Source organism: Pseudophryne corroboree, chromosome 4, assembly GCF_028390025.1.
Source record: "Pseudophryne corroboree isolate aPseCor3 chromosome 4, aPseCor3.hap2, whole genome shotgun sequence".
Taxonomy (NCBI): Eukaryota; Metazoa; Chordata; class Amphibia; order Anura; family Myobatrachidae; genus Pseudophryne; species Pseudophryne corroboree.
In genome coordinates, this window is record NC_086447.1 from 846,914,408 (window position 1) to 846,937,279 (window position 22,872).

Consider the following 22,872-nt stretch of genomic DNA (forward strand, 5'->3'; position numbering starts at 1 on the left):
TCTCAATACAAAGCCAGATGTCTCTGTCATTTGCATATTTTCATATAACCACTGTGCACGGGATCGCACTGGCACACATCTCTGAATCAGGTCCTTAGTACTTAGGATTAGTATTTATTGTCCCAGGAACTGGCATGGTGCGATCACGGTCTTTTGCCTTTTTACCCAGCTATTGTACTTGTTTTGTGTCTTGTTTTGCAATTGTGTAGTATGTGCTTAGGATGAGTATTTTTGTTGCAATAGAGGTAATACCTCCTTCCCTTTTCTTTACTGTACCTATTAACCGCAACCGCCCGCATTACACTTGATGTGAGTGCCGCTTTAAATTGTCAAAACCTGCAGCTTTGTAAATATAGCCCTTATGGGCCTAATTCAGAGTTGATCGCGGCAGCAAATTTGTTAGCAGTTGGGCAAAACCATGTGCACTGCACGGGGAGAAGATGTAACATGTGCAGAGAGAGTTAGATTTGGGTGGGGTGTGTTCAAACTGAAATCTAAATTGCAGTGTAAAAATAATAAGAATTTACTTACCGATAATTCTATTTCTCGTAGTCCGTAGTGGATGCTGGGAACTCCGTAAGGACCATGGGGAATAGCGGCTCCGCAGGAGACTGGGCACAAAAGTAAAAGCTTTAGGACTACCTGGTGTGCACTGGCTCCTCCCCCTATGACCCTCCTCCAAGCCTCAGTTAGGATACTGTGCCCGGACGAGCGTACACAATAAGGAAGGATTTTGAATCCCGGGTAAGACTCATACCAGCCACACCAATCACACCGTACAACCTGTGATCTGAACCCAGTTAACAGCATGATAACAGAGGAGCCTCTGAAAAGATGGCTCACAACAATAATAACCCGATTTTTGTAACAATAACTATGTACAAGTATTGCAGACAATCCGCACTTGGGATGGGCGCCCAGCATCCACTACGGACTACGAGAAATAGAATTATCGGTAAGTAAATTCTTATTTTCTCTGATGTCCTAGTGGATGCTGGGAACTCCGTAAGGACCATGGGGATTATACCAAAGCTCCCAAACGGGCGGGAGAGTGCGGATGACTCTGCAGCACCGAATGAGAGAACTCCAGGTCCTCCTCAGCCAGGGTATCAAATTTGTAGAATTTAGCAAACGTGTTTGCCCCTGACCAAGTAGCTGCTCGGCAAAGTTGTAAAGCCGAGACCCCTCGGGCAGCCGTCCAAGATGAGCCCACTTTCCTTGTGGAATGGGCTTTTACAGATTTTGGCTGTGGCAGGCCTGCCACAGAATGTGCAAGCTGAATTGTACTACAAATCCAACGAGCAATAGTCTGCTTAGAAGCAGGAGCACCCAGCTTGTTGGGTGCATACAGGATAAACAGCGAGTCAGACTTTCTGACTCCAGCCGTCCTGGAAACATATTTTCAGGGCCCTGACTACGTCCAGCAACTTGGAGTCCTCCAAGTCCCTAGTAGCCGCAGGTACCACAATAGGCTGGTTCAAGTGAAACGCTGAAACCACCTTAGGGAGAAATTGAGGACGAGTCCTCAATTCTGCCCTGTCCGTATGAAAAATTAGGTAAGGGCTTTTATAGGATAAAGCCGCCAATTCTGAGACACGCCTGGCTGACGCCAGGGCTAACAGCATTACCACTTTCCATGTGAGATATTTTAAGTCCACAGTGGTGAGTGGTTCAAACCAATGTGATTTTAGGAACCCCAAAACTACATTGAGATCCCAAGGTGCCACTGGAGGCACAAAAGGAGGCTGTATATGCAGTACCCCCTTGACAAACGTCTGAACTTCAGGAACTGATGCCAGTTCTTTCTGGAAGAAAATCGACAGGGCCGAAATTTGAACCTTAATGGACCCTAATTTTAGGCCCATAGACAGTCCTGTTTGCAGGAAATGCAGGAAACGACCCAGTTGAAATTCCTCTGTAGGGGCCTTCCTGGCCTCACACCACGCAACATATTTACGCCAAATACGGTGATAATGTTGCACGGTTACATCCTTCCTGGCTTTGATCAGGGTAGGGATTACTTCATCCGGAATGCCTTTTTCCTTCAGGATCCGGCGTTCAACCGCCATGCCGTCAAACGCAGCCGCGGTAAGTCTTGGAACAGACAGGGTCCCTGCTGGAGCAGGTCCTTTCTTAGAGGTAGAGGCCACGGGTCCTCCGTGAGCATCTCTTGAAGTTCCGGGTACCAAGTCCTTCTTGGCCAATCCGGAGCCACGAGTATAGTCCTTACTCTTCTCCTTCTTATGATTCTCAGTACCTTGGGTATGAGAGGCAGAGGAGGGAACACATACACTGACTGGTACACCCACGGTGTTACCAGAGCGTCCACAGCTATTGCCTGAGGGTCCCTTGACCTGGCGCAATATCTGTCTAGTTTTTTGTTGAGGCGGGACGCCATCATGTCCACCTTTGGTTTTTCCCAACGGTTCACAATCATGTGGAAGACTTCTGGGTGATGTCCCCACTCCCTCGGGTGGAGGTAGTGTCTGCTGAGGAAGTCTGCTTCCCAGTTGTCCACTCCCGGAATGAACACTGCTGACAGTGCTATCACATGATTTTCCGCCCAGCGAAGAATCCTTGCAACTTCTGCCATTGCCCTCCTGCTTCTTGTGCCGCCCTGTCTGTTTACGTGGGCGACTGCCGTGATGTTGTCCGACTGGATCAACACCGGCTGACCCTGAAGCAGAGGCCTTGCTTGACTTAGGGCATTGTAAATGGCCCTTAGTTCCAGGATATTTATGTGAAATGACGTTTCCATGCTTGACCACAAGCCCTGGAAATTTTTTCCCTGTGTGACTGCTCCCCAGCCTGGCATCAGGCTGGCATCCGTGGTCACCAGGACCCAGTCCTGAATGCCGAATCTGCGGCCCTCTAGAAGATGAGCACTCTGCAACCACCACAGGAGAGACACCCTTGTCCTTGGAGACAGGGTTATCCGCTGATGCATCTGAAGATGCGATCCGGACCATTTGTCCAGCAGATCCCACTGAAAAGTTCTTGCGTGGAATCTGCCGAATGGAATCGCTTCGTAAGAAGCCACCATTTTTCCCAGGACCCTTGTGCATTGATGCACTGACACTTGGCCTGGTTTTAGGAGGTTCCTGACTAGCTCGGATAACTCCCTGGCTTTCTCCTCCGGGAGAAACACCTTTTTCTGGACTGTGTCCAGAATCATCCCTAGGAACAGCAGACGTGTCGTCGGAATCAGCTGCGATTTTGGAATATTTAGAATCCACCCGTGCTGTCGTAGTACTACTTGAGATAGTGCTACTCCGACCTCTAACTGTTCCCTGGACCTTGCCCTTATCAGGAGATCGTCCAAGTAAGGGATAATTAAGACGCCTTTTCTTCAAAGAAGAATCATCATTTCGGCCATTACCTTGGTAAAGACCCGGGGTGCCGTGGACAATCCAAACGGCAGCGTCTGAAACTGATAGTGACAGTTCTGTACCACAAACCTGAGGTACCCTTAGTGAGAAGGGCAAATTGGGACATGGAGGTAAGCATCCTTGATGTCCAGAGACACCATATAGTCCCCTTCTTCCAGGTTCGCTATCACTGCTCTGAGTGACTCCATCTTGAATTTGAACCTTTGTATGTAAGTGTTCAATGATTTCAGATTTAAAATAGGTCTCACCGAGCCGTCCGGCTTCGGTACCACAAACAGCGTGGAATAATACCCCTTTCCCTGTTGTAGGAGGGGTACCTTGATTATCACCTGCTGGGAATACAGCTTGTGAATGGCTTCCAATACCGCCACCCTGTCGGAGGGAGACGTTGGTAAAGCAGACTTCAGGAACCGGCGAGGGGGAGACGTCTCGAATTCCAATTTGTACCCCTGAGATATTACCTGCAGGATCCAGGGGTCCACTTGCGAGTGAGCCCACTGCGCGCTGAAATTCTTGAGACGACCCCCCACCGTACCTGAGTCCGCTTGTAAGGCCCCAGCGTCATGCTGAGGACGTGGCAGAAGCGGGGGAGGGCTTCTGTTCCTGGGAAGAGGCTGCCTGCTGCAGTCTTTTTCCCCTTCCTCTGCCCCGGGGCAGATATGAGTGGCCTTTTGCCCGCTTGCCCTTATGGGGACGAAAGGACTGAGCCTGAAAAGACGGTGTCTTTTTCTGCTGAGAGGTGACCTGGGGTAAAAAGGTGGATTTCCCAGCCGTTGCCGTGGCCACCAGGTCCGATAGACCGACCCCAAATAACTCCTCCCCTTTATACGGCAATACTTCCATATGCCGTTTGGAATCCGCATCACTTGACCACTGTCGCGTCCATAACCCTCTTCTGGCAGAAATGGACAGCGCACTTACTCTTGATGCCAGAGTGCAAATATCCCTCTGTGCATCTCGCATATATAGAAATGCATCCTTTAAATGCTCTATAGTCAATAATATACTGTCCCTGTCCAGGGTATCAATATTTTCAGTCAGGAAATCCGACCAAGCCAGCCCCGCACTGCACATCCAGGCTGAGGCGATTGCTGGTCGCAGTATAACACCAGTATGTGTGTATATACTTTTTAGGATATTTTCCAGCTTCCTATCAGCTGGCTCTTTGAGGGCGGCCGTATCAGGAGACGGTAACGCCACTTGTTTTGATAAGCGTGTGAGCGCCTTATCTACCCTAGGGGGTGTTTCCCAACGCGCCCTAACCTCTGGCGGGAAAGGGTATAATGCCAATAATTTTTTAGAAATTAGCATTTTTTTATCGGGGGAAACCCACGCTTCATCACACACCTCATTTAATTCATCTGATTCAGGAAAAACTACGGGTAGTTTTCACACCCCACATAATACCCTTTTTTGTGGTACTTGTAGCATCAGAAATGTTCAAAGCCTCCTTCATTGCCGTGATCATGTAACGTGTGGCCCTACTGGAAAATACGTTTGTTTCCTCACCGTCAACACTGGAGTCAGTGTCCGTGTCTGGGTCTGTGTCGACCATCTGAGGTAACGGGCGCTTTAGAGCCCCTGACGGTGTTTGAGACGCCTGGACAGGTATTAACTGTTTTTCCGGCTGTCTCATGTCGTCAACAGTCTTTTGTAAAGTGCTGACGCTATCACGTAATTCCTTCCATAAGACCATCCAGTCAGGTGTAGACTCCCTAGGGGGTGACATCACTATTACAGGCAATTGCTCCGCCTCCATACCATTTTCCTCCTCATACATGTCGACACAACGTACCGACACACAGCACACACACAGGGAATGCTCTGATAGAGGACAGGACCCCACTAGCCCTTTGGGGAGACAGAGGGAGAGTTTGCCAGCACACACCAGAGCGCTATATATATATATACAGGGATAACCTTATATAAGTGTTTTTCCCTTATATAGCTGCTGTATTTATTAATCTGCCAAATTAGTGCCCCCCCCTCTCTTGTTTTACCCTGTTTCTGTAGTGCAGGACTGCAGGGGAGAGCCAGGGAGCTTCCCTCCAACGGAGCTGTGAGGGAAAATGGCGCTTGTGTGCTGAGGAGATAGGCTCCGCCCCCTTCTCGGCGGCCTTTCTCCCGCTTTTTTAAGGAAAAACTGTCAGGGGTTAAATGCATCCATATAGCCCAGGAGCTATATGTGATGTATTTTTAGCCATCTAAGGTGTTTTTATTGCGTCTCAGGGCGCCCCCCCCCAGCGCCCTGCACCCTCAGTGCCTGGAGTGTGAAGTGTGCTGAGAGCAATGGCGCACAGCTGCGGTGCTGTGCGCTACCTTATTGAAGACAGGACGTCTTCTGCCGCCGATTTCCCGGACCTCTTCTGTCTTCTGGCTCTGTAAGGGGGCCGGCGGCGCGGCTCTGGGACCCATCCATGGCTGGGCCTGTGATCGTCCCTCTGGAGCTAATGTCCAGTAGCCTAAGAAGCCCAATCCACTCTGCACGCAGGTGAGTTCGCTTCTTCTCCCCTTAGTCCCTCGGTGCAGTGAGCCTGTTGCCAGCAGGACTCACTGAAAATAAAAAACCTAATTTAAACTTTTACTCTAAGCAGCTCAGGAGAGCCACCTAGTATGCACCCTTCTCGTTCGGGCACAAAAATCTAACTGAGGCTTGGAGGAGGGTCATAGGGGGAGGAGCCAGTGCACACCAGGTAGTCCTAAAGCTTTTACTTTTGTGCCCAGTCTCCTGCGGAGCCGCTATTCCCCATGGTCCTTACGGAGTTCCCAGCATCCACTAGGACGTCAGAGAAAAAGCAGCCAGTATTTACCCTGCACAGAAACAAAATAACCCACCCAAATCTAACTCTCTCTGCAAATTATATATCTGCCACACCTGCAGTGCACATGGTTTTGCCCAACTGCTAACAAATTTGCTGCTGCGATCAATTCTGAATAACCCCCCATGTCTCCTCTCTCCCTCCCGGGTCAGACTATTCTGCTCATGCATACGGACAGGAGCCTTTATACCTGCGAGATAGTCTAAGGCAGTGGTTCCCAAACTTTTTGGAATCACGGCGCCCTAGAGTATCAGAATTTTTTTCACACCACCTCCAGGACAAAAGCTTCTTATTAAGACATTTAGAAAGAAATATTAAATAAGGTAAATTGTGTTTATGTGTCATCCATAAGTTAAATTATGTGGTGAGGGACAGGATTTGCATCAGTTTGTCCACATATTTTACGATTAGCAGCCACCAGCAGAGGTTTTCTCTATTACATTGACCATAAATAATTTTAATTGGTCCTAGACCACCAATCCAAAGGCACCCCTACAAGTGTCCCGAGGCACCCCAGGGTGCCACGGCACACAGTTTGGGAACCACTGGTCTAAGGAATCTTTCTGTTTTTCTCATGTTACAAAATTTTACAGGTTTAAGTTGAACGTTTTCAAAACCTTTAATCTAGATGTTATTTACACCACACATGGTACATTTGTGCATCCAGTAGGTTAATAAACACGTGTGTTGCACTGACTGTACCTTTAATGCAGATATAGGTATAGCTTGGACATCTCCCCCAAACTCCTCACACACGATATCATGAGACAGGAGCTCCCTCTTTACCCTGTCTGGGTCAGCCTTAGGCTTGTCGCACTTGTTTATGGCCAGGATGATGGGAACTGTGATAGTGGGAGGAAAAGACTCACACTCAGAAGGTTACAACACAGCAAGGAGTAGACGATCTCAAGTGTAAAGAGCTTCATTAATATTAATAATAATAATAACTATAACAACTATAATAATAAATAGGACTCAAGGTGCTAATTAGATAGAAGCACATAATACAGGAAAGAAGCAATGAAGAGGAGAAATGATTTCATAATTAAACGGAAATGTAAGCCAGTATAATGAGTCTCATAACAAACTGTAAGTCGTGTCTACAGAATAACCCATTAGACGAGAAACAGACCTTTAAACCTTAAAAAAAACATTATATAAGCCTTAAAATCATTTAAGTTAAAAGAAGAAACGGTGCTAAATTAGTCGTTTTTATAGAACAAATAAGCGAATATAATGAACCAAACACAAAAACTTAAATTTCATTAAAGTTCTGTTCACGGCTGAAAAAGATTTTACGGTTATTTTAGTCGGAAATGGGAACAAAACGACAAAGAAAACCTTTTAGTCCGTTATTCCTATGTACTTATATTCTGTCTCTGCCGCTTCTTCTCACTGAGAATTATTATTTCTACAAATCATTTTATTGACTTCAGCTGCCTCACTGTGGATGATAATTTTACTCTATTCTCTGAAGACTGCAGTATTTTATAAATGTAGGGGTTGTCCACTAAAGACAATTGTATTGGCATTAAAGCTGGAACTGTTACACGCAACCAACAATCCCCCAGTGGTACAGTGGTTAGTACTGCTGGTAATGCACAATCTGTTTGGACTTTGTATATTCTGCCCATGCTTCTGGGGGGTTTCTCCTGGTGCTCAGACTCCCACCCCCAGTCCAAATACATAGTGATAGGTTAATTAGATGCTGACACAATAAATCATAGAGAGAGAGAGAGAGTGTGTGTGTGGTAGAAAATAAAGGGGGAGATGTATCAAGTCTTGGATAGAGATAAAGTGTAGAGCGATAAAGTAACAACCAATAAGCTTCTAACTGCAGTCTTACAGGCTGTGTTTACAGGCTGATTGGCTGGCACTTTATCCCTCTCCGAGCTCTGATAAATTTCCCTCTTGATTCCAAAGCTAAACTGCACACTGCAATGGGGCAGAGACCAATGTGACTGAGTGAGTATGCTTTTAGTGAGCTACTTCATATGGTGGAACTGTATAATACCCTTTCACACTGCTACAAAAATCTGGGTTATTGCCATGTTAACCCGGGTTACGGGGCAGTGTGAATGGGTAACCCAGGTTATCAGACCCTGGTCCCGGTCACTGCATAGAGATCCGCATTCCAGGTGTTGGCGATGTCATTTCCAAGTGCCGGCAGAGGGAAGCCCTGCGGTGTGAATGGGTTTGAAACCGATGTGACTCAGCTTTAAACCCAGTTTCAGTAACCCAGGGTTTCAGTCTGAAAAGGGGTGTTATTAAACTATAATATAATAACTGTAGCATTGCATTGGCTTTCCAGTGTTGTAGATCCAACCTCTGTGACAATCCCGTTATTCTGTGTATTATGATAGATAATGTTTGCTCTATGCTACCCACTTGCAGTCACTGTCTGTTCCCTGATGGGCTGAATATGCAGTTAGGAGGTACTTCAATTATCGAGGTTCTATTGGAAACTTGCACAGTAATATAACATGGGTTATCCTGGCACCCCATAGAGCTGCCTACAAAGAACAAGGCGGCATTCCTCCCGTAATTACCTGCTATGTCCACAACTGGTACAAATTTTACAGAGAGAAAAGAAAATCAACTTTTAAAAGCGCCACTCTTTCCCTTCCACAAGAAAATTACTTCTTTAATAGAGATAACATGTTTGATACTTTATTAATAATCTTATAAAATAAAGAAGAAGCTCCAACACCCATATGTGATGTAGAAATCATCTTTATTATCATCATCACATATGATGTATTATATGTCCCCATATTTTTTAGGGGTCATGTAGAGTGAAATAATAAGAATTTACTCACCGGTAATTCTATTTCTCGTAGTCCGTAGTGGATGCTAGGAACTCCGTAAGGACCATGGGAATAGCGGGCTCCGAAGGAGGCTGGGCACTCTAGAAAGATTTATGACTACCTGGTGTGCACTGGCTCCTCCCACTATGACCCTCCTCCAAGCCTCAGTTAGGACACTGTGCCCGGACGAGCTGACATAATAAGGAAGGATTTAGAATCCCGGGTAAGACTCTTACCAGCCACACCAATCACACCGTACAACTCGTGATACTATATCCAGTTTGACAGTATGAAAACAACTGAGCCTCTCAACAGATGGCTCAACAATAACCCTTTAGTTAACAATAACTATTTACAAGTATTGCAGACAATCCGCACTTGGGATGGGCGCCCAGCATCCACTACGGACTACGAGAAATAGAATTACCGGTGAGTAAATTCTTATTTTCTCTGACGTCCTAGTGGATGCTGGGAACTCCGTAAGGACCATGGGGATTATACCAAAGCTCCCAAACGGACGGGAGAGTGCGGATGACTCTGCAGCACCGAATGAGAGAACTCCAGGTCCTCCTCAGCCAGGGTATCAAATTTGTAGAATTTTGCAAACGTGTTTGCCCCTGACCAAGTAGCTGCTCGGCAAAGTTGTAAAGCCGAGACCCCTCGGGCAGCCGCCCAAGATGAGCCCACCTTCCTTGTGGAATGGGCATTTACAGATTTTGGCTGTGGCAGTCCTGCCACAGAATGTGCAAGCTGAATTGTACTACAAATCCAGCGAGCAATAGACTGCTTAGAAGCAGGAGCACCCAGCTTGTTGGGTGCATACAGGATAAACAGCGAGTCAGATTTTCTGACTCCAGCCGTCCTGGAAACATATATTTTCAGGGCCCTGACAACGTCTAGTAACTTGGAGTCCTCCAAATCCCTAGTAGCCGCAGGCACCACAATAGGCTGGTTCAGGTGAAACGCTGACACCACCTTAGGGAGAAATTGGGGACGAGTCCTCAATTCTGCCCTATCCATATGGAAAATCAGATAAGGGCTTTTACAAGATAAAGCCGCCAATTCTGAGACTCGCCTGGCTGAAGCCAAGGCCAACAACATGACCACTTTCCACGTGAGATATTTCAGATCCACGGTTTTTAGTGGCTTAAACCAATGTGATTTTAAGAAACTCAACACCACGTTGAGATCCCAAGGTGCCACAGGAGGCACAAACGGGGGCTGAATATGCAGCACTCCTTTCACAAATGTCTGAACTTCAGGTACTGAAGCTAGTTCTTTTTGAAAGAAAAATCGACAGAGCCGAGATCTGTACTTTAATGGAGCCTAGTTTTAGGCCCATATTCACTCCTGCTTGCAGGAAATGCAGAAATCGACCTAGTTGAAATTCCTCTGTTGGGGCCTTTTTGGCCTCGCACCATGCAACATATTTCCGCCATATGCGGTGATAATGCTTTGCCGTAACATCTTTCCTGGCCTTAATAAGCGTAGGAATGACTTCTTCCGGAATACCCTTTTCCTTTAGGATCCGGTGTTCAACCGCCATGCCGTCAAACGCAGCCGCGGTAAGTCTTGGAACAGACAGGGCCCCTGCTGTAGCAGGTCCTGTCTGAGCGGTAGAGGCCACGGGTCCTCTGAGAGCATCTCTTGAAGTTCCGGGTACCACGCTCGTCTTGGCCAATCCGGAACCACGAGAATTGTGTTTACTCCTCGCTTTCGTATTATTCTCAATACCTTTGGTATGAGAGGCAGAGGAGGGAACACATAAACCGACTGGTACACCCACGGTGTCACTAGAGCGTCCACAGCTACCGCCTGAGGGTCCCTTGACCTGGCGCAATATCTTTTTAACTTTTTGTTGAGGCGGGACGCCATCATGTCCACCTGTGGTTTTTCCCAACGGTTTACCAGCATCTGGAAGACTTCTGGATGAAGTCCCCACTCTCCCGGGTGGAGGTAGTGTCTGCTGAGGAAGTCTGCTTCCCAGTTGTCCACTCCCGGAATGAACACTGCTGACAGTGCTAGTACATGATTCTCCGCCCATCGGAGGATTCTTGTGGCTTCTGCCATCGCCATCCTGCTTCTTGTGCCGCCCTGTCGATTTACATGGGCGACTGCCGTGATGTTGTCTGACTGGATCAGCACCGGCTGGTGTAGGAGCAGGGATTTTGCTTGACTTAGGGCATTGTAGATGGCCCTTAGTTCCAGAATATTTATGTGAAGGGAAGTCTCCTGACTCGACCATAGTCCTTGGAAGTTTCTTCCCTGTGTGACTGCCCCCCAACCTCGAAGGCTGGCATCCGTGGTCACCAGGACCCAGTCCTGTATGCCGAACCTGCGGCCCTCTTGAAGATGGGCACTCTGCAGCCACCACAGTAGAGACACCCTGGTTCTTGGAGACAGGGTTATTAAGCGATGCATCTGAAGATGCGATCCGGACCACTGGTCCAACAGGTCCCACTGAAAGATTCTGGCATGGAACCTGCCGAAGGGAATTGCTTCGTAAGAAGCCACCATCTTTCCCAGGACCCGCGTGCAGCGATGCACTGATACCTGTTTTGGCTTCAGGAGGTCTCTGACTAGAGAAGACAACTCCCTGGCTTTCTCCTCCGGGAGAAACACTTTTTTCTGGACTGTATCCAGAATCATACCCAGGAACAGTAGCCGTGTCGTCGGAACCAGCTGTGACTTTGGGATATTCAGAATCCAGCCGTGCTGGTGCAGCACCTCCTGAGATAGTGCTACTCCCACCAACAACTGTTCCTTGGACCTCGCTTTTATTAGGAGATCGTCCAAGTACGGGATAATTAAAACTCCCTTTTTTCGAAGGAGTATCATAATTTCCGCCATAACGTTGGTAAATACCCTCGGTGCCGTGGACAGTCCAAACGGCAGCGTCTGGAATTGGTAATGGCAATCCTGTACCACAAATCTGAGGTACTCCTGGTGAGGATGGTAAATGGGGACATGCAAGTAAGCATCCTTGATGTCCAGGGATACCATGTAATCCCCCTCTTCCAGGCTCGCAATAACCGCCCTGAGCGATTCCATCTTGAACTTGAATTTTTTTATGTACGTGTTCAAGGATTTCAAATTTAAAATGGGTCTCACCGAACCATCCGGTTTCGATACCACAAATAGTGTGGAATAGTAACCCCGGCCTTGTTGAAGTAGGGGTACCTTGATTATCACGTGCTGGGAATACAGCTTGTGAATTGCCGCTAGCACCGCCTCCCTGTCTGAGGGAGCAATCGGCAAGGCAGATTTTGGGAACCGGTGGGGTGGAGACGCCTCGAATTCCAGTTTGTACCCCTGAGATACTATTTGAAGGATCCAGGGATCCACCTGTGAGCGAGCCCACTGATCGCTGAAATTCTTGAGGCGGCACCCCACCGTACCCGGCTCCGCCTGTGGAGCCCCACCGTCATGCGGCGGACTTGGCAGAAGAAGCGGGGGAGGACTTTTGCTCCTGGGAACCTGCTGTTTGTTGCAGCCTTTTTCCCCTACCTCTGCCTCTGGATAGAAAAGACCCGCCTTTTCCACGCCTGTTTTTCTGGGTCCGAAAGGACTGCACCTGATAAAACGGCGCCTTCTTAGGCTGTGAGGGGACATGGGGTAAAAATGCTGACTTCCCAGACGTTGCTGTGGAAACTAGGTCCGAGAGACCATCCCCAAATAATTCCTCACCCTTATATGGCAACACTTCCATGTGCCTTTTAGAATCTGCATCTCCTGTCCACTGGCGAGTCCATAAGCCTCTCCTAGCAGAAATGGACAATGCACTAACTTTAGATGCCAGTCGGCAGATTTCCCTCTGTGCATCTCTCATATATAAGACTGAGTCTTTTATATGGTCTATGGTTAACAGGATCGTGTCTCTGTCTAATGTGTCAATATTTTCTGACAGTTTATCTGACCACGCAGCGGCAGCACTGCACATCCAAGCTGACGCAATAGCTGGCCTAAGTATAATGCCTGAGTGTGTATATACAGACTTCAGGATCGCCTCCTGCTTTCTATCAGCAGGTTCCTTGAGGGCGGCCGTATCCGGAGACGGTAGTGCCACCTTTTTAGACAGACGTGTGAGCGCTTTATCCACCCTAGGAGGTGTTTCCCAACGTGACCTATCCTCTGGCGGGAAAGGGAACGCCATTAGTACCTTCTTAGGAATTACCAATTTTTTATCAGGGAAAGCCCACGCTTCTTCACACACTTCATTTAATTCATCTGATGGGGGAAAAACTACGGGTAGTTTTTTCTCCCCAAACATAATACCCTTTTTTGTGGTACCTGTATTTATATCAGAAATGTGTAACACCTCTTTCATTGCCTCAATCATGCAGTGAATGGCCTTAGTGGGCATCAGGTTAGACTCATCGTCGTCAACACTGGTGTCAGTATCAGTGTCGACATCTGGGTCTGCGGTCTGAGGTAGCGGGCGTTTTAGAGCCCCTGATGACCTGTGCGACGCCTGGACAGGCACGAGCTGAGAAGTCGGCTGTCCCACATTTGGCATGTCGTCAAATTTCTTATGTAAGGAGTCTATACGTGCACTCATTTCTTTCCATAAGCTCAACCACTCAGGTGTCTGCCCCGCAGGGGGTGACATCCCTTCTAAAGGCATCTGCTCCGTCTCCACATCATTATCCTCATCAAACATGTCGACACAGCCGTACCGACACACCGCACACACACAAGGAATGCTCCAACAGAGGACAGGACCCACAAAAGCCCTTTGGGGGGACAGAGTGAGAGTATGCCAGCACACACCAGAGCGCTATATAATGCAGGGACTAACTGAGTTATGTCCCCTATAGCTGCTTTATAATTTATACAGCGCCTAAATTTAGTGCCCCCCCTCTCTTTTTTTACCCTTTTCTGTAGTGTAGACTGCAGGGGAGAGCCAGGGAGCTTCCTTCCAGCGGATCTGTGAAGGAGAAATGGCGCCAGTGTGCTGCAGGAGATAGCTCCGCCCCTTTTCCGCGGCCTATTCTCCCGCTATTTTCCACATATATAGCCTCTGGGGCTATATATTGTGGTATTTTTGCCAGCCAAGGTGTTATAATTGCTTCTCAGGGCGCCCCCCCCCCCAGCACCCTGCACCCTCAGTGACCGGAGTGTGAAGTGTGTGTGAGGAGCAATGGCGCACAGCTGCAGTGCTGTGCGCTACCTTGGTGAAGACTGATGTCTTCTGCCGCCGATTTTCCGGACCTCTTCTTGCTTCTGGCTCTGTAAGGGGGACGGCGGCGCGGCTCCGGGACCGAGCACCAAGGACTGGGCCTGCGGTCGATCCCTCTGGAGCTAATGGTGTCCAGTAGCCTAAGAAGCCCAGTCCGGCTGCAAGCAGGCGAGTTCGCTTCTTCTCCTCTTAGTCCCTCGCTGCAGTGAGCCTGTTGCCAGCAGGTCTCACTGAAAATAAAAAACCTAAATCTATACTTTCTTTCTAAGGGCTCAGGAGAGCCCCTAGTGTGCATCCAACCTCGGCCGGGCACAAAATCTAACTGAAGCTTGGAGGAGGGTCATAGTGGGAGGAGCCAGTGCACACCAGGTAGTCATAAATCTTTCTAGAGTGCCCAGCCTCCTTCGGAGCCCGCTATTCCCATGGTCCTTACGGAGTTCCCAGCATCCACTAGGACGTCAGAGAAATAAAATTAATAGAGACAGAATAACTTGTAGAAAAGATAATAAATTCTCGTGAGTAGAGATGTTTTAAAATAATTTTTTTAAAAGCTAGTACGCTGTCTTTATTCTGTGAATTGGTCCAATACCTGTGATTTAAATTAGTATTCCTTAGATAACCACTGGCTAATACTGGCAGTGATGCCTGAGGAGGGTTACAGATGTAGCAATATTTGCATGAAGTTAACAAATTCTTATAGGCCCTACACACTGGCCGATTTTTTGAAAGATATGAACGATCTCGTTCATAAATGAACGAGAACTCGTTCATATCTTTCAGTGTGGAGACTCCAGTGATGAACGATGCGCGGCCCCGCGCTCGTTCATCGCTGGTCTCCCGTCGGCTGTGCATGCAGGCCAATATGGACGATCTCGTCCATATTTGCCTGCACTTCAATGCAGCCGCGTGACGGGGGGAGTGAAGAAACTTCACTCCCCCCGTCACTGCCCCCCCCGCCGCCGGGTCGCTCGTCGGCCGTATCCGCCGTCGGGCAGCTCGGCCAGTGAGTAGGGCCCCTTAGTTCAGTGATCAGATTGCAACATTTGTTGCTTTTGGATGATGTGATGAAGGTGTTTGGAACAACCCTGCAATGTGGACTATATGATTGTTGTTTTTAAATTGCTGGATGATAATATATCTTCCTGCTCTCTAAATGTGGGATGATACCAGCTATAATTAGCACTAATAGTCTCTATTGCTGGCTTATTCCAGCTATATTTTTCAGAAATGGTGTCAAGGATACAAATCTATATTTCTTAACACTTTATAGACCTCCCATCATTAGTATTTGAAGTAGACTATAGTGTTGCTGTGTTATTTCTTCCTCATGTATCCATATAACCGTTTTAATGTCTATTCATGCATAACTATCAGGCTCATGTTGCCCTGAATGACTTGAATAGTACGGGTATATATTTCCATCTTTTTAATAACTTGCTCTTAAACACTGAATGTAATGTGAGTTGCCACTGTTAGGATATATGATGTAAAATTACTGATAAATATCCCTTAGTCCATCTAGTGCCTCATAACTCTCCTGACTGAAAAAATAAGACATAATGGGGGTCATTCCGAGTTGTTCGCTCGTTACTTTTTTTTCGCAACGGAGCGTTTAGTCGCTAATGCGCAAAGTCCGCAGTGCGACTGCGCCAAGTAAATTTGCTATGCAGTTAGGAATTTTACTCACGGCATTACGAGGTTTTTTCTTCGTTCTGGTGATCGTAATGTGATTGACAGGAATTGGGTGTTTCTGGACGGAAACTGGCCGTTTTATGGGTGTGTGTGAAAAATGCTGCCGTTTCTGGGAAAAACGCGGGAGTGGCTGGATAAACGGAGGAGTGTCTGGCCGAACGCTGGGTGTGTTTGTGACGTCAAACCAGGAACGACAAGCACTGAACTGATCGCACTGGCAGAGTAAGTTTCGAGCTACTCAGAAACTGCACAGAGATGTCTTTTCGCAATATTGCGAATCTTTCGTTCGCAATTTTGATAAGCTAAGATTCACTCCCAGTAGGCGGCGGCTTAGCGTGTGCAAAGCTGCTAAAAGCAGCTTGCGAGCGAACAACTCGGAATGACCACCAATAATCTGAATATCTCACATAAATAACAGATTAATCAGTAACTATTAGAGATAATTAATTAGTAAGAATGTTTCCAGCAATGTGTTTTACTGATACTGTAGGAATTGAATCATAACATTGGGAGCTAAACCTCCCCTTCTCACATTCTTACATATACATAGCCAGTATTGATCTTAATGCTGACTGATTGACCCTTCTTAACACCTGTTTGGTGAATTATACTATGAGAAGCCACAGGATTTAGACGTATATAATGTTAACAGTACAGACAGCGCACAGCAATACCTAATTACATTTTTAATAAATATGATTAGAAAGGATTGCCAGTGCCCTGTCTTTATTATGTAACTTAATCACGTACCTGTGATGTAATAGATGTATTTATGATTCTTCACATAGCCACTGATTATTTTTTAGCCAGTGATATATATTAAGGGTTACACATGTAACAATATTTGCATGATATTTGCAAATTCCTCGTTCAGTAATCACTGTATAATATTTGTTACTTTCCAGTAATATGCTCGGGATATTTATACCAATACTCCAATGTAAAATATATTCCTGCTTTCCATTATTAGATGGTAGTGTGTATTAAATGCTGAATAATCATAGCTGATATTTCGGCTACTATTGTCTCTTGCTGAATTATTCAGACTCTATTTATCAGGAATAATGCCAGTATATGCCTCTGTATTCCTAGCACACATTAATTGAATATAGAACAAACTAATTTGCTATTGTATTGTATTTTCTCATATACACAAATAGCAATTTGAATGCCTATTCTTGCTTAGATATCTGGCTGATATTGCCCTAGGCAGTGCAGGTATACATTCCCATGCTTGAAAAAAGTTTATTTTTGCTCAATGGATTTTATATGAGTTACAGGTTGAGTATCCCTTATCCAAAATTCTTGGGACCAGAGGTATTTTGGATATCGGATTTTTCCGTATTTTGGAATAATTGCATACCATAAGGAGATATCATGGTGATGGGACCTAAATATAAGCACAGAATGCTTTTATGTTACACCTTATATACACAGCCTGAAGGTAATTTTAGACAATATTTTTTATAATTTTGTGCATTAAACAAAGTGTGTCTACATTCACACAATTCATTTAGGTTTCATATACACCTTATACACACAGCCTGGGGGTCATTTAATACAATATTTTTAATAACTTTGTGTATTAAACAAAGTTTGTGTACATTGAGCCATCAAAAAACAAAGGTTTCACTATCTCACTCTCACTCAAAAAAGTCCGTATTTCGGAATATTTGGATATGGGATACTCAACCTGTACCACTATTTAAATGTAAATTATTCAGTTATTAGCAGATGGACTTCAGTCTAACTAGTTCCCTTGATAGCTCTCCTAACAGGGAAGAAAAAGCAAGACTGAAGAGTGGTTAATAATTTTATGTTATAATTATCACTTGAGTATAAATAATTCACATATGAAATAACCTTATAATATAAATACTACATACATGAAAACCTCTAGTTTCTTTGATTTCCTCAGTACTATAGCCCTGATGAAGCTTAGTAAAGTGAAATGCGCATAAGCATTGCTGTGCACTGTCTGCACGGTCACTAATATGTATATTTAAATCCTGTGGACCTTATGATTTAATTTACAAATCAAATGTTAGGAAGGGTTACTACTCAGTATCACAGAATCATGCTGGCATTATATATGTGAGCAAGGGGAGATTCATTCCCAAATGTCAGCTCTTGTTTAATTCATTATTATGTGGGATATGTGGATGAATAAGTTGTTTATTAAGTAATGCAAAGTAACTAATAAATTATAATTATCACATCATCCAAAAGCAACAAATTCATCACATCATCCAAAAGCAACAAATGTTGCAATCTGATCATTAAACTAAGAATTTGTTAACTTCATGCAAATATTGCTACATCTGTAACCCTCCTCAGACATCACTAGCAATAATAGCCAGTGGTTATCTAAGGAATACTGGCCCTCATTCCAAGTTGATCGCTCGCTAGCTGCTTTTAGCAGCATTGCACACGCTAGGCCGCCGCCCTCTGGGAGTGTATCTTAGCATTGCAGAATAGCGAACAAAAGATTAGCAGAACTGCTACTAAATAATTCCTTGCAGTTTCTGAGTAGCTCCAGACCTACTCCTAGATTGCGATCACCTCAGTCCATTTGGTTCCTGGTTTGACGTCACAAACACGCCCTGCGTTCGGCCAGCCATTCCCCCGTTTCTCCAGCCACTCCTGCGTTTTTCCCTGACACGCCTGCATTTTTTAGCACACTCCCGGAAAAGGCTCAGTTACCAGCAGTGCGACGGAAAAGCGCCGCACGAACAGCAGCAAAACTGCTAAGTTTTTTGTTAAATAACTAAGCGCATGCGCGCTGCGTACCATGCGCATTTAGCAGCAAATCGCAGCATAGCGAAAATCGGCAACGAGCACACAACTCGGAATGACCACCACTAATTTAAATCACATGTATTGGACCAATTCACAGAATAAAGACAGCGTACTAGCTTTTAAAAAAAATATTTTAAAACATCTCTAATCACGAGAATTTATTTTCTTTTCTACACGTTATTCTGTCTATTAATTTTATATTTCACTGTACATGATCCCTAAAAAATATGGGGACATATAATACATCATATGTGATAACAGGATTTTAATACCTACCGGTAAATCCTTTTCTCCTAGTCCGTAGAGGATGCTGGGGTCCACTTCAGTACCATGGGGTATAGACTGTTCCGCAGAAGCCATGGGCACTTTAAGATTTTTTCAGAGTGTGAACTGGCTCCTCCCTCCATGCCCCTCCTCCAGACCTCAGTATAGGAACTGTGCCCAGGGAGACGGACATTTCGAGGAAAGGATTTACTTTTAAGTTAATGGCGAGATTCCTACCAGCTCACACTTCAACCATGCCGCACAACATGGTATTCAACAAAACACATGAAAACGGCATGAACATTACAGCAAACGTGCTGAAACATTTTTAACAAATTAACAAAAGTACGGTAAAGTACGCACTGGGCTGGGCGCCCAGCATCCTCTACGGACTAGGAGAAAAGGATTTACCGGTAGGTATTAAAATCCTGTTTTCTCATACATCCTAGAGGATGCTGGGGTCCACTTCAGTACCATGGGGTTATACCAAAGCTCCAGTACGGGCGGGAGAGTGCGGATGACCCTGCAGCACCGATTGACCAAACTGTAGGTCCTCATCGGCCAAGGTGTCAAAACCTGTAAAGCTTAGCAAACGGTTTGCCCCTGACCAAGTAACTGCTTGGCAAAGTTGCAATGCCGAGACCCCCCCCCCCCGGGCAGCCGCCCAGAATGAACCCACCTTTCTAGTAGAGTGGGCATTCACCTAATTCGGCACCGGCAATCCTGCCGTGGAATGAACGTGCTGAACCGTACCACAGATCCAGCACGCAATAGTCTGCTAAAAAGCAGAACACCCAATCTTGTTGGGAGCATACAGGACAAACAGAGCCTCTGTTTTCCTTATCCGAGCCGTTCTTGTGATATAGAATCTCAAAGCCTGACCACGTCTGGAGACTTTGAAGCAGCTAAGGTATCAGTAGCCACTGGCACCACAATAGGCTGGTTTATATGGAAAGAAGAAACCACCTTTGGAAGAAATTGTTGACGAGTTCTTAACTCAGCCATATCTTCATGGAAAACCAAGTAAGGGCTCTTGTGAGACAAGGCCCCCAACTCAGACACCCTTCTTGCGGATGCCAAGGCCAACAGCATGACCAATTTCCAAGTGAGAAATTTCAACTCTATCTCCTGGAGAGGTTCAAACCAATCCGATTGAAGGAATCGCAACACCACGTTTAGGTCCCATGGTGCAACAAATGGAGGTTGGATGTGCAGAACCCCTTTCACGAATGTCTGGACTTCTGGAAGGGAAGCCAATTGTTTCTGAAAGAAAACGGACAAGGCCGAAATCTGGACCTTGATTGAACCCAATCGTAGGCCCGCATCCACACCCGCCTGGAGAAAATGGAGAAAACGCCCTAACTGAAAACTCTTCCATTGGAGCCTTCTTGGTTTCACACCAAGACACATATTTTCTCCAAATACGGTAGTAATGTTTAGACGTTACTCCTTTCCTGGCCTGAATAAGAGTGGGAATGACTTCTTTGGGAATACCCTTTCGGGCTAGGATTCGACGCTCAACAGCCATATCGTCAAACGTAGCCGCGGTAAGTCTTGATACACGCACGGCCCCTGCTGCAGCAGGTCCTCGCGAAGAGGAAGAGGCCGAGGATCTTCTATGAGCAATGCCTGAAGATCTGGGTACCAAGCCCTCCTTGGCCAGTCTGGGACAATGAGGATCGTTTGAACTCCTGTTCTTCTTATGATTTTGAGATCTTTTGGTATAAGTGGAAGTGGAGGGAAGACCTATACCGACCGAACACCCACTGGGTCACCAGTGCATCCACTGCTATTGCTTGAGGGTCGCTCGAGCTGGAACAATATCTCTGAAGCTTCTTGTTGCGACGAGACGCCATCATGTCTATTTGAGGAATTCCCCAAAGACCTGTCAACTCTGCGAAGACTTCTTGGTGGAGGCCCCATTCTCCTGGATGGAGATCGTGTCTGCTGAGGAAGTCTGCTTCCCAGTTGTCCCCTCCCAGAATAAAAATTGCAGACAGAGCTTTTGGATGTCTTTCTGCTCAGAGGAGGATCTTTGACACCTCTGCTATTGCCGCTCTGCTTTTCGTTCTGCCCTGACGGTTTATGTACGCAACTGCTGTTACATTGTCCGACTGGATCTGTACGGGTTGATCTTGAAGAAGATGCACCGCTCGTAGAAGGCCGTTGTAAATGGCTCTCAACTCCAGAACGTTTATGTGAAGACAAGTTTCTTGACTTGACCATCTTCCTTGAAAGTTCTCCCCCTGTGTGACAGCTCCCCAGCCTCGGAGACTTGTATCCATGGTCACCAGGATTCAGTCTTGAATAACGATCCTGTGTCCCGCAAGGAGAAGAGAACTGTGTAGCCACCACAGGAGCGAAATTCTGGCTTTGGATGACAGGATTATCCTCTGATGCATGTGTAGATGGGATCCGGACCACTTGTCCAATAGGTCCCACTGGAATACTCTTGCATGGAATCGGCCAAACTTTATGGCCTCGTAGGCCGCTACCATCTTCCTCAACAACCGAATGCATTGATGAATCGACACTCTTTTTGGTTTCAGAATTTGTTTGACCATTCTCTGGATTTCCAGAGCCTTTTCTACTGGAAGAAATACCCTCTGTACTTCTGTGTCCAGTATCATCCCCTGAAAGGACAATCTTGTCATCGGTTCCAATTGTGACTTTGGAAAATTTATGATCCTACCATGATGTTGAAGTACTGTCAGGGAGAGTGCAATGTTCTGCACCAACTTTTCCCTGGACCTCGCTTTTATCAGGAGATCGTCCAGGTAAGGAATTATATTGACTCCTTGCTGTCGAAGGAGGACCATCATCTCTGCCATCACCTTGGTGAACACCCTCAGTGCCGTGGAGAGTCCAAACGGCAACGTCTGAAATTGGTAATGACAATCCTGCACTGCGTATCTCAGATAAGCTTGATGCGGAGGATAAATGGGAACATGTAAGTATGTCCACTGACACCATGAATTCCCCCTCCTCCAGACTGGAAATCACTGCCCTCAGAGATTCCATCTTGAACTAGAACCTTTGCCGGTAGAGATTCAGAGTATACAGGTTCAGAATCGGTATGACCGAGCCGTCCGGCTTCGGAACCACGAATAGTCTTGCAATAAAACCCTTCTCCTTGTTGTAACAAGGGAATCAGGACAAAGACTTGATCCTGACACAACTTTTGTATTGCTGCTGCCACCACTTCCCTGTCTGGGATAGTAAGATCGATTTGAAAATACGGCCTGGGGAAAGGTCTTGAAACTCCAGTTTATACCCGTGGGACTCTATTTGTACGACCAACGTGTCTAGGCCAGATTGAACCCAGAACTGACTGAAGAGTTCCAGACGTGCCCCCACCTGAGCGGACTCCCGCAAGGGAGCCCCAGCGTCATGCTGAAGATTTGGCATAAGCAGAGGTTGATTTCTGCTCCTGTGATCCTGGAGACACTGTGGACTTTATTTCCTTTTCCCCTTCCTTTACCCACAAAGAAAGGGGAACCTTTACCCTTATTGTATTTATTGGGCCGAAAGGACTGCATCTGAGAGTGGTGTTTTTTTCGCCGGCGAGGAGCATTAGGCAAAAATGTCGACTTACCTGCGGCAGCCGCAGAACTAAAAGCATCCAGCCCATCTCCAAGTAAGGCCTCACCTTTACACGGGAGAGCCTCCATATTCTTTTTGGAATCTGTGTCAGCATTCCATTGGTGAATCCACAACGCCCTCCGTGCTGAGATTGCCATGGTAGCGGCTCTTGATCCCAAGAGACCAATATCTTTCATCTTTGATATGACCTAACGTTAGGAGTATCTCGTCTCTATCTATTGTGTCAATGTCTGATGACAAGTTTTCTGACCACTTTTTCATAGCACTACTCACCCACGCACAAGCAATGGTAGGCCTGAGTAGTGTCCCATTGGCCACAT

General features: G+C 46.3%; 1 protein-coding gene across 3 annotated transcripts in view; it reads right to left on the bottom strand.

Annotated features, from left to right (window-relative positions):
* The window catches only part of MTIF2 (mitochondrial translational initiation factor 2), a 138,657-nt gene that overhangs the window by 44,337 nt on the left and 71,448 nt on the right, over window positions 1–22,872 (bottom strand). For all 3 annotated transcript variants that reach the window (XM_063918630.1, XM_063918629.1, XM_063918628.1), the window contains one exon: window positions 6,911–7,050. In XM_063918630.1, coding sequence (XP_063774700.1) covers window positions 6,911–7,050 — 140 coding nt within the window. The remainder of the gene's footprint in view (window positions 1–6,910; window positions 7,051–22,872) is intronic.